This window comes from Polypterus senegalus, chromosome 13 (genome assembly GCF_016835505.1).
Source record: "Polypterus senegalus isolate Bchr_013 chromosome 13, ASM1683550v1, whole genome shotgun sequence".
In the NCBI taxonomy this organism is placed as follows: Eukaryota; Metazoa; Chordata; class Cladistia; order Polypteriformes; family Polypteridae; genus Polypterus; species Polypterus senegalus.
The window spans coordinates 157538899-157560693 of record NC_053166.1 but is presented as its reverse complement, the minus strand read 5'-3'; the positions used below and the strand labels follow the sequence as shown (position 1 = coordinate 157560693).

The window sequence follows — 21795 nt, the reverse complement described above, 5'->3', positions numbered from 1 at the left end:
TGTTTGTTTGCTAATTATTGCTTTGATTGATCATTCTCTTGTTTTTATTTTACTAAGTGTTGTTTAACTTTACTGTAAGGTGACCTTGAGTGATAAGAAAGGTGCCTGTTAAATAAAATGTATTATCATTTATTATAAGTGGCTTGTTAATGTCAGGGCCTTCCTAGCAGATCCCACATGTCAGCGATGCCAGGACTCAGCGAGTGACCACGTGCACAGTCACTTGTACAGCACTGTCAGGGTGTGCCTATGGCCCAGCACTCAGAAAGGATAAGCAGACCAAGGCCAGCAGATAAAAGACACTGACCAATCAAACTGGCTCTTGGCCAGCAGCCTGGTCACTTGCCCGGCTATATAAAGCCCCCTGAGAGACACGAGAAGTCAGACTGCTCCATTCAGTTCACATCGCAGTGTAATCTGAAGAAGCCATCCTTGTGTAACCATGCTGTCTGCTGCCGAGAAAGCCCTCATTTCCTCCATCTGGCAGAAGGCTGCCCCCAACTCTGACCAGCTGGGTTTTGAAGCCTTGGAAAGGTAAAAAGCAAACCTAGAATGTCTCCAAGACTGTATTGTAATGTTATATGCTTATTTGATCCTCTTCTACATTAATGACTTGTAAATTTGTCATTAATTTGCTGTATTCACTTCTCGTCTGTGCCCCTCTGGTTGTCTGAGCACCAGTTTTTTCCACGATGTGCTGCACAGAGTTAATAATTGCTGTAAATTGCCCTGCTTTTCTCTCCTTGATATTAGTTGGTAAATTGTATATATTACACTTTCCTTATGTATTATTCCTCATTTTATTAATTAATATGAGAACAAGTGCAAATGTGCTTGTTTCATGGGGTAAAAATTAGTCTAATTTAAACATTGAAGGTATGGCTTTATTAAAAGTGTTAGCTTTTTGTAATGTGCTCTCCATGCAGATAGCTATTGATCATTCAGTCTGACTAGTTGGCATATGCCCTCTGTTTCATGCTGCTCCTTTTGCTCTTCTCGCCTTCTGCCAGGATGCTCACCGTGTTTCCTCAAACCAAGACCTACTTCAAGCACATGGACCTGAGCGTGGGCTCCGCTGACATCCACAAACACGGAGCAAAGGTGATTCAGGCCATCGGAGAGGCGGCCCTCGACATCGACAACATGGCCTCATCCTTGAGCAAGCTGAGCAGTCTGCATGCCTACAACCTGAGAGTGGACCCCGTCAACTTCTCGGTGAGCATCTTATAGCTGCCTTTCTCAATGTCTGCACTTCACTTTGCTTAGAGGTTTAGGGACTCACAATGCAGCCCAGTCGCACCTCAGCGAGCGCTTTTGTATTCCTGCAACACTAGGAACTCATTTTAGATTTTTGCTCATCAACCCAGTGCATATGGGCTCCATCCTTAACCACCATTTCTAATGCTACCCACTGATCACATTCATAAAGACGCTGGCCATGTATGCATCTCTGATGCTTCTTCTTGTTCTGAGTTTAACTAGTTAACTGAATTATATTGTAACACACTTTACTGCTCTTGTGAAAATTATTACAAGCTCCAGAAACAATAACCACAATCTGAAGTCCATTCTGTTATTATTGTATGGTGACTTCAATTCAGTTTTCCTCTTTTTCTTTGCTCCAGTTGAGGCCATTTCCTCTTCTGGGTCGTTATGCAACAACAGACACGGCTCATATTTGTTTCCTATGGTGCGCTATTTTCAAAGTGTCTCTGCCACACAGACTAATAATTCTTCCTTTTTTTTCTTTTCTGTGCCCACAGTTCTTGAGCCAAAGCGTCCTGGTTGTCTTGGCCATCCACCTGTCTGAGGACTTCACCCCAGAAGCCCATGCCGCCTTTGACAAGTTCCTCGCCGCCGTGGCTGCCATCCTGTCGGAGAAATATCGGTAAAAACACTTCTGGGTACCAAGAAGGAGCGACTGTGGAGAGTCTACGTCCATTCTATCTGGGGCAAAAGATCTTCATTTCCATTGATGGCTTCGAGCTTCTTTTTTCTACTTGTAGAATTGTATTTTTGTTAATAATGTAAAGAATACATTTTCCCTGAATGCAAATGCAAGTTACTCCTGTGCAGTCTGTGCTTGTAATAAAAGGACCATTGCAATATTTCTGTCTCGAGTCTGCTTTTAATGTTCTCTATTTTTGTGCATTCTGTTTTCATCATCATACAAGGTCTCCTTGGGTAAAGTGCCACTTTAGCTTCAGAATTGGATGGCACAGTGGGTAGCGCTGCTGCCTCACAGGGTGTTCACTGTGTGGAGTTTGCATGTTCTCCCCGTGCCTGTGTGGGTTTCCTCCCAAAGACATGCAGGTCAGCGGCATTGGTGATGTGAAATTGGGTGTTCCTGCCTTGCACCCTGGGATTGGCACCAGCAGAGACCCCTGTGTTAGGATATAGTGGGTTGGGAAATGATTGACTAACTGGATGGCACATGTGCCCTCTTTTTCAACTATTCTGCTATATTTAAAACTTAACAAATTCTAGAAAACGTTCTCTCCTCATTCCACATCAGTCACTCAAGCACTGATTGAATATGCTTTATTCTGTCTCTACTAAAGTCCCTTCCTTTTATAAATGTTGGGCATACACCACTCAGCACATCAATCAGTGCTTCACAGTGGGCAGCAGGAACGGTGGTTTGTGCCAGCATGGAAAACGCTGTCAAGCAGTTACCTTCATAAACAATTACATTTAAAAGGAAGTTGTGGAAAAAAGGCTGGTGACAGCCTAAAACCCTCAATTAGGTTCCATTAAAGTCACACCTGTGATAAGATGGCAGTGCACTTTACAAGTAATTTCTCCGCCTGAATTTCTTTGGATCTTGGCATGATGTCTAGCTTTTGAGGTGCTTTTGGTCTACTTTATAAAGACCATGCAAAAGAATAAGACATCAAGGCCATCCAGCCAATCCTGTTATGGGATAAGCTCAGAGGTGTGCAGGCGGATGAGCCAATGGTGTCCTGGATAATGGACATTGTGTTGGACAGACTGAAGTTTGTCAGACTCAAGATCTGCGTTTCTGATACGGATGTGAGTAACACTTTAGGTCCCGTCTCCTTTTCTGTTATCTCTGTACTGTACACCTCAGTCAATAAATTAACTGCTCCAAAAAACTTAAAGGACCACTTTGGAAAGACATCAGATCTCAATGGGGGAAAAAAAATAAATCCTACTGGCTCTCTCTGCCGCTACGGACCGATATGGTGATGTGTGAGGAACGAAAGGATGGAAATGCAAAGTGATTCACCGACAGAGGGACACCCCGAAAATCAAAGGGAAAAAATGACGGGGCAGGCCAGGCAAGCGAGTCCAATGGGCTGAAATGTCATTGCAGCAACTCCAAGTGGTACTCAGTAGTTTGTGCGAAATGCCTGACGACGTCCTAATGAGACGACGGATGGTATCCTGGAGGATCTCCTCCCAGATCTGGACCAGGGCATCACTGAGCTCCTGGACAGGCTGAGGTGTCGGATGGACCCGAAACATAATGTCCACCCAGAGGTGTTCTATTGGATTGAGGTCATTCGAGTGAGCGTGAGGATGGGGGTGCAGTCAATGGGATCAATTCCTTCATCCTCTCGCTACTTTAGGCCGGGTATTGTCGGGCACCAGGAGGAACCAGCATAGGGTCTGACAATGGGTTTAAGGATTTTATCCTGATACCTAATGGCAGTCCTGCGGTGCCGTTGTCTAGCCTGTAGAGGTCTGCGCGTCCCCCCCATGGATAGGCCTCCCTACCCAGACCATCACTGACCCGCCACCACACCGGTCATGCTGAACGGTGTTACACATTACGCGTTCTCCACGGCTTCTCCACATCAGTCACATGTGCTCAGGGTGAACCTGCTCTCATCTGTGAAAAGCACGGGGCGCCCGCCAGTGCTGGACCTGCCAATTGTGGTATTCTATGGCAAATGCCAATCGAGCTCCATATTGAAATTGAAACTAAATTGAAATAAACTGCTCTTATGTGTTGAATTATAAGTATTTTTCCCATTGCTACACAAGGTTGTGGAGACACAGTAGGCCAAGCTGATTCCCAGGGAGTTCTGGGTAAATTTAGGATCATGGGATATGTAGTTTGAATGTTTCCATTTGTATTTGAAGTTTTGTGTTGATGTTTTTGTTAAAGTGAATTCGATGTTGTGTTGTAGATTGCATGTAGTCTGTTTGTGTCTATATAAACTGCTCCAAAAATTAAAGGAACGTTTTGAAAACATATCAGCGAGGAAAAAAAAATCCCTGCTGGATATCTCTACTGATATGGACTGGTATGGTGATGTGTTAGGAGTGAAAGGATGGAAATGAAAATGATCAACCGACAGAAGGCTGAATTCAAAGACACCCCGAAAATCAAAGGGATAGAATGAGGCGGCAGGCGAGTCCACTTGGCCAAAATGTCATTGCAGCAACTCTGAATGGTACTCAGCCTGACACTGTCCTAATGAGACGACAGATGGTGTCCTGGGGATCTCTACCCAGATCTGGACCAGGGCATCACTGAGCTCCTGGACAGGCTGAGGCATCAGATGGAATGAAACAAAATGTCCCACCCAGGGATAGTGAGCATGGATTTGGGCAGTCAATGGTATCAGTTCCTTCATCCTCTCGCCACATGAGGCCGGGCATTGTCGGGCACCAGGAGGAACCAGCATAGGGTCTGACAATGGGTTCAAGGATTTCATCCTGATACCTAATGGCAGTCAAGGTGCCGTTTTTCTAGCCTGTAGAGGTCTGTCCCGCTGTCCCTCCATGGATATGCCAGACCATCACTGACCAAACCGGTCATGCTGAATGATGTCACAGGAAGCCTGCCACTTCTGGTATTTTATGGCAATTGCCAATCGACCTCCATGGTGCCCACTAGAGGACTTCGGGCCCTCAGGCCACCCTCATGACGTCTGTTTCTGATTGTTTGGTCAGAGACAGTCACACCAGTGGCCTGCCTGCCTTCAGGAGGTCATTTTGTAGGCTCTGCCAGTGCTCACCCTGTTCCTCTTTGCCCAAAGGAGCAGATACCAGTGGGTCCTGCTGATGGGTTAAGGACCTTCTACGAGAGGCCCTGTCCAGCTCTCCTAGAGGAACTGCCTGTCTGTCTCCTGGAATCTCCTCCATGCCCTTGAGGCTGTGCTGAGAGACACGGCAAACCTTCTGGCAATGCCACGTATTGATGTGCCTACCATCCTGGAGAAGTTGGACTACCTGTGCCAGCTCTGGAGGGTCCAGGTATGGCCTCATGCCTCCAGTAGTGACACTGACCGTAGCCAAATGCAAAACAAGTGACAAAAATGTCAGTGGCCTCCCTCCACCTGCTCTGCCATTCATTCCTCTTTTGGGGGTCTTCTCACTGTTGCCCCCTCTAGTGCACCAAAGCAGCTGAAACTGATGAACAAGCCCCTCTGCTACTTCACTGAGCAGATCAACAGCCCACAAGTGTCGCTGACTTGATGCTCTACTTGGAGTCCATTAATGTTTTTGAGCAGTATATAACATCAAGTAAGGTCACTTGCAAAACTTTTGCACTTATGGAAAATATTGCTAAAGGGGATGAGAAAAAGTACAGGGGTCAAGTGAAAAACTTTGTATGTGGGTGCAGAAAGAGTTGTCTGTGACTTAACATTAGTAAAGCCAAGGAACTGCTTATTAACTGCTATTCGGGGAGAGGATGTAAAGGTGGTGCACCCCTACAGGTACTTGGGGATCCTCATCAATGATATTACTGTAGGTAAATAGGATTGTCAAGCTTTGTTGTTCTTATCAATATTGCTCGAATTGTTCCAATATAAGATGAAAATACTCCAGTTACCCGTGTTATGCTTCTGACAAACCTCTATCCATTTTCCAAACTCAGTAACCCAGTGAACTTTCACAGGGAACATGGAGTCTACCGCAGCAAGTGCTCGGCACAAAGCAGGAACACATCCTAGACAGTGTGCCAGACCACTGAAGGGTGAACACACACACGGAGACAAATTCTGCATCATCATCCACTTAATTTGCGTGTCTTTGGACCAGGACCAGGGTCTCAAAACCGGCCCGGACATCCTTCTTTCGATCACGTTCTTTCTGAGCCCCAGCTTTTCTCCTCGTCTGTTTTGCTTCATCCATATTCGGCAGCAGACGCTGAATGGCTGAAATGAACGACAATGATACGAGGTCAAAACGCGGATGAGCTTACGAGTGGGCGTTAATAGAACTTAATTCGATGGCAAATAATTACGCATAGAGGCGGTTAGGCGGCCTACAGCAAAGTCAGTGATTACAGGTATGAAACAATTATTTTCAACTCGATAATCAAACTGCTCATTTACAATGGAAGAAACGATAACCGAGGTTATAACGCAAACCTCACATGATTGAAATGCTCCATTAACGTAACGATAAACTATAAATGAAAAATTCCTATCCTGTACGCTATAACTTTATTTCATCATACTAATAATCGCAGCTGAAAACCACTAATTATCGCTCACGCTGACGACCAGAGAACAATAAAATGCACAATATATAATTTAAACTAATTATTAGTGCCATCCATCCATCCATTATCCAACCCGCTATATCCTAACTACAGGGGTCTGCTGAAGCCAATGCCAGCCAACAGAGGGGGCAAGGCAGAAAACAAACCCCAGGCAGGGTGCCAGCCCACCACAGGGAACACACACACCCCAAACACACATTAGGGACAACAATCCACCTAACCTGCACGCCTTTGGACTGTGGGAAGAAACCAGAGGAAACCCATGCAGACACAGGGAGAACATGCAAACTCCACAAAGGGAGGACCTGGGAAGTGAACCCAGGTCTCCTAACTGCAAGGCAGCAGCACTACCCACTGCGCCACCGTGCCATCCATTATCCAACCCGCTATACCCTAACTACAGGGTCACGGGGGTCTGCTGGAGCCAATCCCAGGGAGCAAGGCAGGAAACAAACCCCAGGCAGGGCACACACACAGGACAATTTAGGATCACCAATGCACCTAACCTGCATGTTCACGGGGAGAACATGCAAACTCCACACAGGGAGGACCTGGGAAGTGAACCCAGGTCTCCTAACTGCAAGGCAGCAGCATTGCGCCACCGTGCCACCCAATTAGTAGTACCATCCATTATCCAACCCGCTATACCCTAACTACAGGGTCACGGGGGTCTGCTGGAGCCAATCCCAGCCAACACAGGGAGCAAGGCAGGAAACAAACCCCGGGCAGGGCGCCAGCGTGCCGCCCAATTATTAGTACAGAAGAATTTAAATACTAGATATGAGATAAAATAAATTGCAATAATGTATATGCTAATCGAAATGTAGCGGAATCGAAACAGAAATTGGCAAAAGGCAGTTTTGAGCACATTTTTCACTGCAGTGTTGAGTACTGACAACTAAAACCACCTGATGACGTAATACGGTATATTATACAGGACTATAGAAATCGCAGAACCGGACAGGTAATGTTTAGTAGTTTCGAAAATTAATTTTAATGTTTTAACAGTAACCAGTACATAACATTTATTTCATGAAACAGCCGGTTAATGACCAGAGCAGAGTCTGCGGCCCACCAGGCATTGCCCAAATGCCCTAATGGCCAGTCCACTCCTGTCTGTCTGTATGTCTCTCCGCTTTTCACGAGAGAACCACTTAATGGATTTAGATTTGGTTTCTTTTCTATAATTTTCCTGAACATTCCGGTTGATCTTGCGACTTCTCCCATCGTACTTTAAGTATCATAGTTTGGTTGTGGCAGCGATTAATTTGTGCTAATCCAAGAGACAGGCTGCGGACCGAGGAAAGGGGGAGGCGGGTACTCAGGAGTAGGGAGCCGGGCAGGGCCCTTTTGACTCACGCCAGCCTCTGTTCAAGTTGGAGCGCACCTCGCCTCCGCTTAGCTGGCGATACCAGTTTGTTCAGCAGAAATCATCCTCTGGGTGGCTCGGTGGCGCAGTGGGTAGCACTGCTGGCTGGCAGTAAGGAGACCTGGGTTCACTTCCCGGGTCCTCCCAGTGTGGAGTTTGCATGTTCTCCCTGTGTCTGTGTAGGTTTCCTCCCAAAGACATGCAGGTTAGGTGCATTGGCAATTGTCCTGCGTGTGTACCCTGTGGTGAGCTGGCACCCTGCCTGGGGTTTGTTTCCTGCCCTGTGTTAGCCGTGATTAGCTCCAGCAGACCCCTGTAGTTAGGATATAGTGGGTTGGTTGATGGATGGACATTATCATCTAGAGATTGTTAAGGAGTAACGTTTGACGTTTTTGAGAGAGAGATCAGAGCTGTGTGTGTTTTACAGGGTAGCTGCTGACTGCCAGTGATATGAAGGCCACCTGCTCTTCTCCCCTCACGGGGGACACTCTCCTGTCACAGCGGCACAATTTGACAACGGAGGGTACCTGCCTTCCACTTGGCCAGAGATACCTTGCCAACTTTTAACATATTTGATAAAGAGATCTCAGCTACATTCTCGCCCCTAATCACAAAACCAAAAATATTATATACCAAGAGGCCCCCAGATACGAAATATATAAATATAAATTGTCCTCAATACAAATTATTACATTTTTTTAAATTTTTTTATTGTTTCACTACTATGTGGGCAGAGCCTGGCGGAGAGCTAGCAGCTCATAAGGAACCCATACCAGCGTTGTATGTACACAAGCCAATGAAGTATGCATGCAAATCAACAGCAAATACTCATAAACCAGTAGAGTCTTCACGTGAAAACCAGCAGATTATGCACAAAAATATCTAATATTTGATTTATGGCCTGTGTGGCCCCTCATTTGGCAAGCCTGCATCAGCGTAACTGAAGGTTACTACTACATATTTACGCAGTTCTCCTATTTCTTTGACGAAGGAGCAGTACAGGAGAAAGCTGGAGCAGAAGTTGCAGAACAACAGCATGAAGGAAGTGTGGGATGGGATGAAGATCATCACTGGCTGCAGCTCGAAGCGGGGTGCCACCATCGAGAGAGACGTGGAGAGAGCAAACCAAATGAACAACTTCTTTAATAGGTTTGATCACAGTAACCCACTCTCACCCTGGAGTACTGCATCCTCCACCCATCCTTCTGCTGATACCACCATAGGAGAGACATCACCACCCACAATTACAGCAGCACAGGTGAGCAGAGAGCTGAGGAGACTTCGTGCCAGCAAAGCAGTGGGTCCAGATGGAGCATCGCCACGACTGCTAAATGGCCTGTGTGTTGGAACTCGGGAGTCCTCTACAGCGCATCTTCAGCCTGAGTCTGGAACAAGGGGAGAGTCCTGAGGCTTTGGAAAACATCTTGCATCACCCCAGTCCCAAAGGTATCACGTCCTAGTGAGCTGAATGACTTCCGGCCTGTCGCTCTGACGTCACAAGTGATGAAGACCATGGAGTGGCTGCTGCTTCGCCACCTGAGAGCACAGGTCTGCCAGGCCCTCGACCCTCTGCAGTTCGCATACCAGGAGAAGGTGGGAGCGGAGGATGCCATCATCATATGCTACACCGATCCCTCTCCCACCTGGACAGAGGCAGTGGTGCAGTAAGAATTATGTTTCTGGACTTCTCTAGCGCCTTCAACACCATCCAACCTCTGCTCCTTAGAGACAAGCTGACTGAGATGGGAGTAGACTCGCACCTGGTAGCATGGATTGTGGACTATCTTACAGACAGACCTCAATATGTGCCTCTTGGGAACTGCAGGCCTGACATTGTGGTCAGCAGCACAGGAGCGCCGCAGAGGATTGGACTTTCTCTGGTCCTGTTCAGCCAACATACATCAGACTTCCAATACAACGTGCAAAAGTTCACTGACGACACTGCTATGGTGGGCTGCATCAGGAGTGGGCAGGAGGAGGAGTATAGAAACCTAATCAAGGACTTTGTTAAATGGTGCGACTCAAACCACTTACTCCTGAACACCAGCAAAACCAAGGAGCTGGTGGTGGATTTTAGGAGGCTTCATGGACCAGGTGATCATCAGAGGTGACTGTGTGCAGAGGGTGCAGACCTATAAATACCTGGGAGTGCAGCTGGATGATAAACTGGACTGGACTGCCAATACTGATGCTCTATGTAAGAAAGGTCAGAGCCGACTATACTTCATTAAAAGGCTGGGGTCCTTCAACATCTGCAATAAGATGCTGCAGATGTTCTATCAGACAGTTGTGATGAGCGCCCTCTTCTACGCGGTGGTGTGCTGGGGAGGCAGCATAAAGAAGAGGGACAAACTGGTGAGGAAGGCAAGCTCTATTGTAGGCACGTAGCTGGGCAGTTTGACATCCGTGGCAGAGCAACAGGCGCTGAGCAGACTCCTGCCAATCATGGAGAATCCACTGCATCCACTGAACAGGATCATCTCCAGACAGAGGAGCAGCTTCAGCGACAGACTGCTGTCACCGTCCTGCTCCACTGACAGACTGAGGAGACCCCACAATATGCGACTCTTTAATTCCACCCGGGGGGGTAAACGTTAACATCATACAAAGTTATTGTCTGTTATACCTGCATTGTTATCACTCTTTAATTTAATATTGTTATTATCAGTATGCTGCTGCTGGAGTGTGTGAATTTTACCTTGGGATTAATAAAGTATCTATCTATCTATCTATCTATCTATCTATCTATCTATCTATCTATCTATCTATCTATCTATTATATAGTGCCTTTCACATCTATCTATCTATCTATCTATCTATTATATAGTGCCTATCTATCTATCTATCTATCTACTATATAGTATCTATCTATCTATCTATCTATTATATAGTGCCTTCTATCTATCTATCTATCTATCTATCTATCTATCTATCTATCTATCTATCTATCTATCTATCTATCTATCTATCTATCTATCTATCTATTATATAGTGCCTTTCCCATTTATCTGTCTATCTATCTAAATGGCCCTCTAATTTCCGTATAGCACTGCCTCGCATTTCATACTGTCATGGTATTGTCATAAATGATGAATTTCACTTTTTTTAATAGAATATATCCATCCATCCATCCATTTTCTAACCCGCTGAATCCAAATACAGGGTCACGGGGGTCTGCTGGAGCCAATCCCAGCCAACACAGGGCACAAGGCAGGAACCAATCCTGGGCAGGGTGCCAACCCACCGCAGGACACACACAAACACACCCACACACCAAGCACACACTAGGGCCAATTTAGAATCGCCAATCCACCTAATTCTGCATGTCTTTGGACTGTGGGAGGAAACCGGAGCGCCCGGAGGAAACCCACGCAGACACGGGAGAACATGCAAACTCCACGCAGGGAGGACCCGGGAAGCGAACTCGGGTCTCCTAACCGCGAGGCAGCAGTGCCGCCCTAATAGAATATAACGTTATAATTTGATAAAGTCTACGTGTTATCTTGCAAAAATATAGCTGAATACTGTAATGAGAAAATCCGGTGTATGTTAATTTTATTTTTATTAAATTCGCGTGCAGGTTTATAGGGTCCACACATACCGGTAACAGCGTTTGACGTAACCGGCCCTACCCCTAAAGCCGCCTCTGTGTGTCCATTTTTCTTTTATAATTGTGCAGAGGTGAATCCAATACACACCTAATGGTTGAATTGAATGGACAGATGCTCCCAGGTTTGTTCACACTAGCATGACTCTTGATAATCAGTGACCCATTACTGGTGGGAATGTGCTGAGTGGCGAACAAAAAAAAAAAACTAGCCATAAATTGAGAAACAAATAATTCTAACATAGCACATTTCTTAGTTGAGTGGCTGCACAGGTTGTGTGCCATTGTTGCCCAAATACTAAGCCTGTAAAAATATGAAGTACAAAATGAATATGTAGAAGGTAATACTTAAAAAAAGTTACGTTTTTTAAATGCCAAGGGTTCTTACTGGTAGGTGGCAACAGGATATAGAAAAACACATATTGAAGTTGCAAAAAAAGTTTGAATAAAAATCCATAATCTTATGAAAAAGTAAAAATAAGGTGAGCTTAGGCGCAATGGCTGCCCCACCTGATCAGTCAGTCTATCGTGCTGTCAAATGTAAATTAATGCGCTGCTACTGTGTGACGTACATCGAGCTCAGCGTATATTAAAATGACTGCGCATATACAAGCGTGAGCGAGAATGACCAGCAGAGGGCGCACAATGCCACTCTCGATCAAACGTTTGTACAAATGCGACTACCTAAAGTATTTCGGAATACGTAAACTGTGTCGTCGATCATATTGATTACCTTCATTTACATTATGTGTAATATGTGTGTTTTCTGGCCGCTCTTTATTGTAATGTCATTGTTAATGGCATTGAATAGCCAATACATTTCTACTTTTAGATATTTTTTTTTTACCTCAACTACAACATAATGTGCTTCAAGGAGCGCCACAAATAACATCTTGAAATAGAATTAACTGTTTAATCAGGAAATGAAGCTCTTTAAATGTTTAATAACAAATGTTCTGGGCACATTATGAATTGGTTTTAAATAATCACAGTCAAAGAATTAATAATCAGAATCTGCAAAATAACATAAATATCTATTCGTCTATATATTGTAGTAGTCGTGTTAAGCAGTAGCTCTGTCACATGTACAGTACCTGGATTTTATCTGGAAAAGTGTTTTAAGATGCCAAATGCTAGACCTTTTATATGTAGTTGCTTGAAACTGTAGAATGATGAAGCCCCATAAAATGTAAAAGTACCATATTGGACAGGGGTAGCATAATAGGGTGACATTTTTAAGCAGATTGGCCCTGTGAGCCATCTGCTTCTTTTTCCTTGCCCAGTGTGAGTGTTCTCTGGGCACGCTGGCTCCAGTGAAATCCTAAACACTGGGCTGATATTGGAAATGCTGTGCTGCTCCTTAAATTAGTGCATACAATGCAATACAATACAATTTATTTTTTGAAGAGCCCAAAATCACACAAGAAGGGCCGCAGTGGGCTTTAACAGGCCCTGCCTCTTGACAGACCCCCGGCATTGACTCTCTAAGAAAACAAGAAAAAACTCCCAAAAAAACCCCTTGTAGGGAAAAAATGGAAGAAACCTCGGGAACGGAAGTTCAAAGAGAGACCCCTTACCAGGTAGGCTGGGCGTGCAGTGGGTGTCAAAAAGAAGGCGGGGGGTCCATACAATACAATACACAGAACAGAAAAAAATCATCAATACAGTATAAAAATGAAACAAAAAATACAAGTATGGAGCAGAATTTAACAGGAGATGATGTCTAGAATCCTGGAGACCTCGGCCATCAAACTGCCTCCCCCAACTGGCCATTACACAGCTGGGCCAGCCAATCCGATGAAAGGACCCCTCTACCCGGCGATTCCTGTGATCCTCCATCAGGGATGACTTTACCTTAGGCAGGCAAAACAACTTGGCAGGTGGGCATCAAAGCAAGAAGAGTGGGCAGAGTGAGTTATTAATAACCTATGAAATAAGTAAAATGGCCAAAACAGTAAAAAAAAAAAAAAAATGATAGATATCTTGGTTCAAATTTGGGGCACAGCCTCTTTTCTGCCTTGAATCCCTAAACTCCTAACTTGAAGTGAAAATGCAGTTTTACCCCCCCTGGAAACACTTGCCTTTCCCACCTCTGACAAGTTAGCCTGACTCTAATCCTGGCTGTACTTCTAAATGCTTCAGTCAGGCTTCTTCATCGTACCCCTCACCGTCACTTCTAGGGCCGGGGCAAACCTCACCAAGTCACAGAGCCCACTGGTCTCCTTTAGTGTCTCTGTACCCTGCTTCTGGGATGGATGTATTGCTCTCCAACCTTCTTTCTTTCTCATATCTAGTATTTAAATTCTTCTGTACTAATAATTGGGCGGCACGCTGGTGCCCTGCCTGAGGTTTGTTTCCTGCCTTGCGCCCTGTGTTGGCTGGGATTGGCTCCAGCAGACCCCCGTGACCCTGTAGTTAGGGTATAGCGGGTTGGATAATGGATGGTACTACTAATTGGGTGGCACGGTGGCGCAATGCTGCTGCCTTGCAGTTAGGAGACCCAGGTTCACTTCCCAGGTTCTCCCTGCGTGGAGTTTGCATGTTCTCCCCGTGTCTGGGTGGGTTTCCTCCCACAGTCCAAAGACATGCAGGTCAGGTGGATTGGCGATCCTAAAATGTGCTTGGTGTGTGTGTCCTGTGGTGGGCTGGCACCCTGCCTGGGTTTTTTTTCCTGTGTTGGCTGGGATTGGCTCCATCAGACCCCCGTGACCCTGTAGTTAGGATATAGCGGGTTGGAGAATGGACGGATGGAATTTTTCTCAGCATAGAAATCTCCTTTGTGTGGTGACATGGCCCATATATATGTCGACACAGTCGGAATCTAAAAACTCATCTTTTTAGAAAGATATTTTGTTAAAGCATACATAGATTTTCTTGTTTTATTATTTTTGTTTTTACTCTGTAGCACTTTGAGATTTCTAAAATATGAAGTGCGATATAAATAACATTTATTATTATTATTATTATACAGAATACATGGCCAGAAGTCCACATGACCGTCATCATCAAGTTCTTCCATGTGAACCCTGAGTACCATGAGGACTGATGTCAGGTAGAGTGCCTAGAGGGGGCTGGGTGGTCTCGTGGCCTTGGGACCCCTGCAGATTTAATTTTTTTCTAAAGACGTCTGGAGTTTTTGTTTTTTTTTTCTGTCCTCCCTGGCCATCGGACCTTACTTTTATTCTATGTTAATTAGTGTTCCCTAATTTTAATTCTTATTTCTTTTTTCTTTCTTCATCATGTAAAGCACTTTGAGCTCCATCATTTGTATGAAAATGTGGTACAGAAATAAATGTTGGTGTTGTTGTTGTCATATATTGTGTACTAGCAGACCTCGTGCGCTTCGCTGCAGTTGCTGTAGTTGGAATAATTATATATCTACAAGCGACTTATTGAGCTTCTTTACATACAACATTTTTGGTTTGTCCTCCTGGAGCCAAAGTATATAAATTTTCTCTATGACTAATTTGTGAACGTGCACAAAAAATAGAAACGGGAAAAACGGCAACACCGCCGGGAACAACAGTAAAAAACAACAGTAAATGACATAAAGTAAAAGTCTACTAAACACTAAAATACAAAAACGAAGTACAGTAGAAAGTAACAGTAAACCGCAACACCGCCGGGAACACTGGCACACCGTGTCTACTAAACACTAACACGAAGTAGAAACACTACAGGAAAAAATACTATTCAGTAAGTACTGCATCTAGTAAACAGTAAATCAGTAAAGGAGAGACGACTAAACACTAAGGAAAAAGAACGGCAAGACCGCGTCGGCTGCGGAGCGAAATGAAATGACGTGAATGGGAGGGGAGATGATCACGTGACTCCCCACCCGCCTTAACTCTCCATCCCTCCACAAACACACAAGCACAGTCCCTCGGATCCCAACTCTCCTTTATATAAACCAGTAAAGGAGAGAGGACTTAACCCTAAGAAAAAAAAAACGGCAAGACCGCGTCGGCTGCGGAGCTCAGATCGGAGCGAAATGAAGTGAATGGGAGGGGAGATGATCACGTGACTCCCTCACCCGCCTTAACTCTCCATCCCTCCACAAACACACAAGCACAGTCCCTCTGATCCCAACTCTCCTTTATATATATAGATGTATACATTGTGACAGATTAAGTGCTCGCTCGCACCCTTGTACCCTCAGACTACACGTCAGACACCAGGTAAAAGTCCAATTATGATATTTATTATAATAATAAAGTGCACAAAGCACCACCACTCCACTATTCTTCAATAAACAATACAATAATTAATCACAATCCTCCACTCCCAGACGCTTAGCCACCCTGCCTCCCAACTCAATTTCCCAGAGTCCTTTATACTCCTTGACCCGGAAGTGTTTGTCCCTCAGTCTATGTGACTTTCTATCACTTCCGGGTCAGGTAAAACTTCTTATTTTCTTCATCCCGGAAGCTCGTCATTTCTTCTGTCCATGTGAGTGGGACGTACTTCCGGAGTGTAGGGAAAATAGTCCCTGGGCCTCCCTGCAGCGACTCCTGGCGGCCCCCATGGTATCCAGTAGGGCACCTCTACGCTGCAAGGAGGGCTCCATCTGGCCTGGAGGTATTGGCCGGGGTACATAGCCGGCCATATCTTACAACATATATATATAAATATATTATATTCTGTGTGTTTATATGTACAGTGCTCAGCATAAATGAGTACACCCCACTACATTTGTCAGAAAACCTTTAGTTTCCTGTCAGTATCAACATTTTCTATGAGATAAATGTGGGCCATTGATTGCAAACAAGATTTGTTCATTTGCACACACAAAAAAGTGATTTTCCTAACAAATTCATTCAAGCCCATGTTGCAAAAATGAGTTCACCCCAATTACAGTCTTAGGAGAAAAGCCACACTTAAGACTACAAAATTCTAATGAACAGGCAGTCAACCGCAGGCGAGTCTAAGGATTCATTTAAGAGGCGTCCAGCAGACCGGTGAATATACTTAACAAAGAAAAGCCCTTCTCATTTCATGCTGTCAGCAGTGGCTCCACATGGAAGAGAAATGTCAGAAAATCGGAGAAAGGAAATCATTACTTTACACAAAAAAGGTGATCAGCAAAGCTTTACATATCAGTCAAAATACTGTAGCAAAAGTGATCCAAAAATTTAAGAAAGATGGAAGTGCAACCATCTTACAGAGACGTCCAGGCCGTCCACGGAAGTTAACATCTCGACAGGAGTGTCTTCTGATGAGAAGGGTTGAAGAAAATCGTCACTACAGTTAGCTAAAGCAGTAGAAAGCCAAACTGGAGTGACCGTTTCCCGTGACACCATACGGCGCACACTGCAGAGGAATGGCATGCATGGGTATCGTCCACGAAGGAAGCCGCTCCTAAAAAGCACGCCTAGGATTTGCTAGGGCCCACGCTGGAAAAGATGAAGACTACTGGGACTCTGTACTCTGGAGTGATGAGACAAAGATGACTGTTTTTGGAACTAATGGTTTCAAAACTGTACGGCGTCGTAAAGGTGAGGATTTCAAAGAAAAATGCATGGTGCCTACAGTGAAACATGGTGGTGGCAGTGTCCTTATGTGGGGCTGCATGAGTGCTGCTGGTGTTGGGGAGCTGCATTTCATTGATGGTATCGCTCTATACTGAAGGAGAAGATGCTGCCATCACTTGGTCGTCGTGCACTTTTCCAACACGACAATGATCCAAAACACACATCTAAAGCTACTGGTGCATTTCTGAAGAAGAACAGGGTGAAGGTGATTGAAATGCCAAGTATGTCTCCTGATCTGAACCCAATCGGACACCTGTGGGGAATTCTGAAGCGACAAGTTGAGCATCGCTCTCCATCCAGCATCCAGGCTGTAAAAGAGAATGGAAAAAGATGGATGTTGCAATATGTCGCCAACTTGTTCATTCCATGACTAGAAGACTTGGTGCTGTCCTTACAAATCACGGTGGTCGTACAAAATATTAGATGTAGGAGTTTTTGTTGCGGGGTGTATTCATTTTTGCTTCAATCAATTTGAGAAAAACTGAAGATTTTGTGATCTAAGTTGTATTATTAACCTTAATTTCATGTTATGGAGTTAAACAAGTGTTCAATAAAACTCAGCCTTGTGAAAATTTTGTTCATTGAGCTACTGACTAAATTCGTACTTTTTAAAGGGGGTGTACTCATTAATGCTGAGCACTGTATTTATACGTATATAGTGACATCTCAAAGTCCCAAACCCTCGTGACAGCTCAAGTAAACTCAAATAAGGTATTTGTTACTTTACAAAATACATTTTTACAGTCTTCATCTTCGATTCAATACATTTTCTTTTTTCTTTATTAATTCTTTTTTCTTGCTATTCTCCTTCGCTCTTTACTCAATTCCACACCTGACTCTGACTCACTTGGGAAAGGCATAGCAGCAGCTTTTCATCCTGGACCAGGAACAACTAAACACTTTAAACACCAAGAAGCCCTTCAAGGTCAGGCAGAACTTCCACAGGACAGAGAGGAGTGTCCTTCTGCCAGCTCCCCCTGGTGGCAGCCATGTAGCCCAACAGGGCTGCCCATTAGGACTACAGTTCCAATGCTGCCCTGCAGTTACACAAATATGAGCTCCACTGTAGAGAGCTGGCCACTCAGATTACAGGGGAACCCGCGTCTCTGGATGGCTGTCTTGTTGGCCCCCATTGTCCTTCTGGTTGGGGAAGGAACCACTACCCATCCCAGCCAGATTGCCAGCCTGAACTTGCCTTCTATTACTATAAATACACACATACACACACACACACACATATATATATACAGTATATATATATATAATTAATTTACATACTGTAAATCTACTCATGCTGATTACATGTTGCTTGCTAAGCAAAGTTTGATAAATTATTCATGTACTGTATATATATAGTCATGGATGTGGATGGCTGGGGCCCTTGCCCGGCTGGGACGCCTCTGCCTTGAAAGGTCCGGGGGAGCAAGTGTGGACAGAGCATCACCCCCCAACCCCCAAACCAGAACACTAGATGGCAGCCTCCCTGGATAGCAGTGGTACCTTGGACTCCCACAGGGCTTCATGGGAACTGGAGTTCGTTACAGACCTGTTGGGATCCGGGGACGCTGCTAGGATGTGCTGCAACTATTCCTAAGCCTGTGTGGGCGGTTCTTCTGCCCCACCTGGAAGTGCTGCCGGAAGTAGGTCAACGAGCACCTGGAGCACTTCCGGGTGACCTATATAAGGGTCCAGCAGACACTATTCCTGGGAGCCAGAGGCGGGTGGTAGTGGACAAAGCTTGCCGGAGAGGAGAGGTGGAGGGAGAGAGAAGAGGAGTCAGAATTGTGCTGCGTTTGGTGCTTTGGGGACTTTGTTGTGTGCTCGTGGGAACAGGGAGGATGTTCCACATGAGCGAAGAATAAATAAAAAACATTTGTGTTTTTATAAATGTGCCTCCTGTGTCTGTCTGTGTCAAGCGTTGTTATAGCCATCTGCTGTCACTGTATATATATATATATATATATATATATATATATATATATATATATATACACACGTATAATATATCCACCTTAATAAAACTATAAATGTCTATGTACCTGTGTGTAAATCCAGTCACTATGTCTCTGTCATTCTAACAGATGGTGCATCACAATATTTGTAGTAATAAAATCATTCGATTTTTCATTCCAACAGATGGTGCATCGTAAACATTAATCCTGCTTTCACAAATCCCTTACCAGATGGCATATAACAGAGACCGATGCATTGCATTTGCCATTCCAACAGATGGTGTATCCCAACCATTTGTAGTACAGTACTTTATTTTACTATTGCAAATGTTTATGATGCACCGTCTGTTAGAATGAAAATACAACGTGTTTCATTACTATATATATTCCAAAATGCACTCCATTATATAGTGCATCATAATCATTAATCCTGCTTTCACAAATCCCATACCAGATGGCATATAACAGAGACCGATGCATTGCATTTGCCATTCCAACAGATGGTGTATCCCAACCATTTGTAGTACTTTATTTTACTACTGCAAATCTTTATGATGCACCATCTGTTAGAATGAAAATACGTGTTTCATTGCTATATATATTCCAAAATGCACTCCATTATATAGTGCATCATAATCATTAATCCTGCTTTCACAAATCCCTTACCAGATGACATATAACAGAGACCGATGCATTGCATTTGTCATTCCAACAGATGGTGCCTCCTAAACATTTGTAGTACTTTATCTTACTACTGCAAATGTTTATGATGCACCATCAGTTGGAATGAAAATACAATATGTTATACTGCTATACGTATTCCAAAATACATTCTATCAGATGGTGCACTACAAATGTTAGTGCAGGGGTCCACATTGATTACTTAGATTTACAATGTGTGTGTTTATATGTGTGTGTGTGTTTTTAGAATATAGATTTTACAAATGTGTTTGGTCCAATGCCTTACACGTCCTTTGACCAAGGTTTGATTGCAGGTGATTGAGCATTCTGTGTGCATTTCTTGTGCCCTGCCTGTGCGTTCTGTACAAACTGTGGCCACCTGCACATCACAGACACTTAGATGTTTGTTTAAATGGCGTCTCTGTATTGACCAGGTAGGAGTAAATGTGAGCATGTCCTGCAGTGGATTAGCGTTCTATGGATGGTTCCTGCCTTGCACCCAATAATCCTGGAATATACCATACTGTTTTGCTGAAAGTGTTGGTTAAAAAACATAAATGTTATAAGCACAGAATGTGGATGTGTGTGTTTGTATGGTAAATAAACGTATGCATCTGTAACATGTGTAGAAACACCAATCGCTTAATGTATGCCAGTTTGTTTTGTGAAGCACAGCAGAATTAAGGAGCTAAACTTTGAGAAGAATGACGCAATGAGGACAAATTGTTTGTTTCCCTGGAGCGCACTGGGTCTCCAAACCGGCCCGGGCCTCCTTCAGCGAGTGAGGTGACGAGGTGACCCACTCGGCCCGTTAGTCATTGTCATTCTCTTAAGTACGCGGCTCGCTGCTCGCTATGAGCCTATGATATGAACTCTTGTCTAAACTGATGCCAAACTTAATCTGTACACAGCTGTTTGGACACAACTTAAAATTTGACGACGTGCTTAGAAATAAAATGTAATGAAAAATGAAAATGTAGTAACACGGCTTACACGTTATTAGAGTACATGTCAAATGTCAACGTCCAGTGCCAGTACCAGTAGTAGCTGCTCATTTACAATGGAATGAGTTATAATGAAAACCTGACGTGATTGAAATGCTCCATTAACTTAATGATAAATTATAAATGAAAAATTCCTATCCGGTGCTTTATAACTTTATTTCATCATACTAATCGGCTCACGCCGATGACCAGAGAGCAACAAAATGCATAATACATAATCTGAACTAATTATTAGTACTGAAGAATTGAAATACTAGAGATGAGATAAAATAAATTGCAGTAATGTATATGCTAACCGAAATATAGCGGGATTGAAACAGAAATCGGCAGTTTTGAGCAAATTTTTTGCTACAACGTTGTGTACTGACAACTAAAACAACGCAATGCGGTTTATTATGGGACTATAGAAATCGCAGAACTGGACAGATAATGTTTAGTAGTTTTAGAAAATCAATTTTAATGTCAAACAGTAACCAGTACATAAAATTCATTTCATGAAACGGCTGGCCCATGACCAGACCAGAGTCCGCGGCCCACCGGGCATTGCCCAAATGCCCTAATGGCCAGTCCGCCCCTGCTTTGGACTGCAGAAGGAAACCAGGGCACCCGGAGGGAACCCACATGGATATGGGAAGGACATGCAAACGCCATGAAGAGTGCACCCAGGGCTTGGACCCCAATATCTTTGGTGTGGGGCAGCAGCACTAATGGCCAGCCCGCCCCTGGTGTTTCCCATTCTTATAAATGTTGAGAAGTAGAGAGCTGCACGTTTGACTCTAATGGAGGAACATACTGTACTTCAGCTGGTTGTTCTCCATGTGTGTTATCTTTAATCCTGTCGTGTAGCCAATGGTGAGCAGGCAAACGAGACAATGCCAATGACTGTCAATGTAAAAGACGCACAGCTATTGATTCAGGGTGGTCTGCTAAATTCTTAACAAGTGTAATCGCAGCCTTCCTTCTCCACAATGCTGGCCATGCTGAACCTTCTACTCAAGCGCCATACAGTAGAAGACGTCAGGCACCCCACTGCTCTCCCAACAGACTCGACTACCACAACCATCATTGAGATGATCTGCAGTCCCTCTTACATGAAAGACACATTCGTCTCCCTGGCATCTCCTTGAATCCCCTACCTTTTCGATGACTGGCACCTCTAGGACTTGG

General features: G+C 44.3%; 1 protein-coding gene across 1 annotated transcript; it reads left to right on the top strand.

The window, feature by feature from the left end:
* The first annotated feature begins 378 nt into the window (after positions 1 to 378).
* Positions 379 to 2090, top strand: LOC120542357 (hemoglobin subunit alpha-D-like). Its single transcript, XM_039774750.1, has 3 exons — positions 379 to 534; positions 1011 to 1215; positions 1764 to 2090. Exons 1-3 carry the CDS (start codon positions 443 to 445, stop codon positions 1890 to 1892), a joined length of 426 nt encoding a protein of 141 aa, XP_039630684.1. The 5' UTR covers positions 379 to 442; the 3' UTR covers positions 1893 to 2090.
* The last annotated feature ends 19705 nt before the right edge of the window (positions 2091 to 21795 follow it).

Coding starts and splice junctions, on each gene's coding strand:
- LOC120542357 (XM_039774750.1), top strand. CDS start 443: ATGCTGTCTGCTGCCGAGAAAGCCCTCATTTCCTCCATCTGGCAGAAG. Junction 535..1,010: donor GGTTTTGAAGCCTTGGAAAG/GTAAAAAGCAAA, acceptor GCCTTCTGCCAG/GATGCTCACCGTGTTTCCTC. Junction 1,216..1,763: donor TGGACCCCGTCAACTTCTCG/GTGAGCATCTTA, acceptor CTGTGCCCACAG/TTCTTGAGCCAAAGCGTCCT.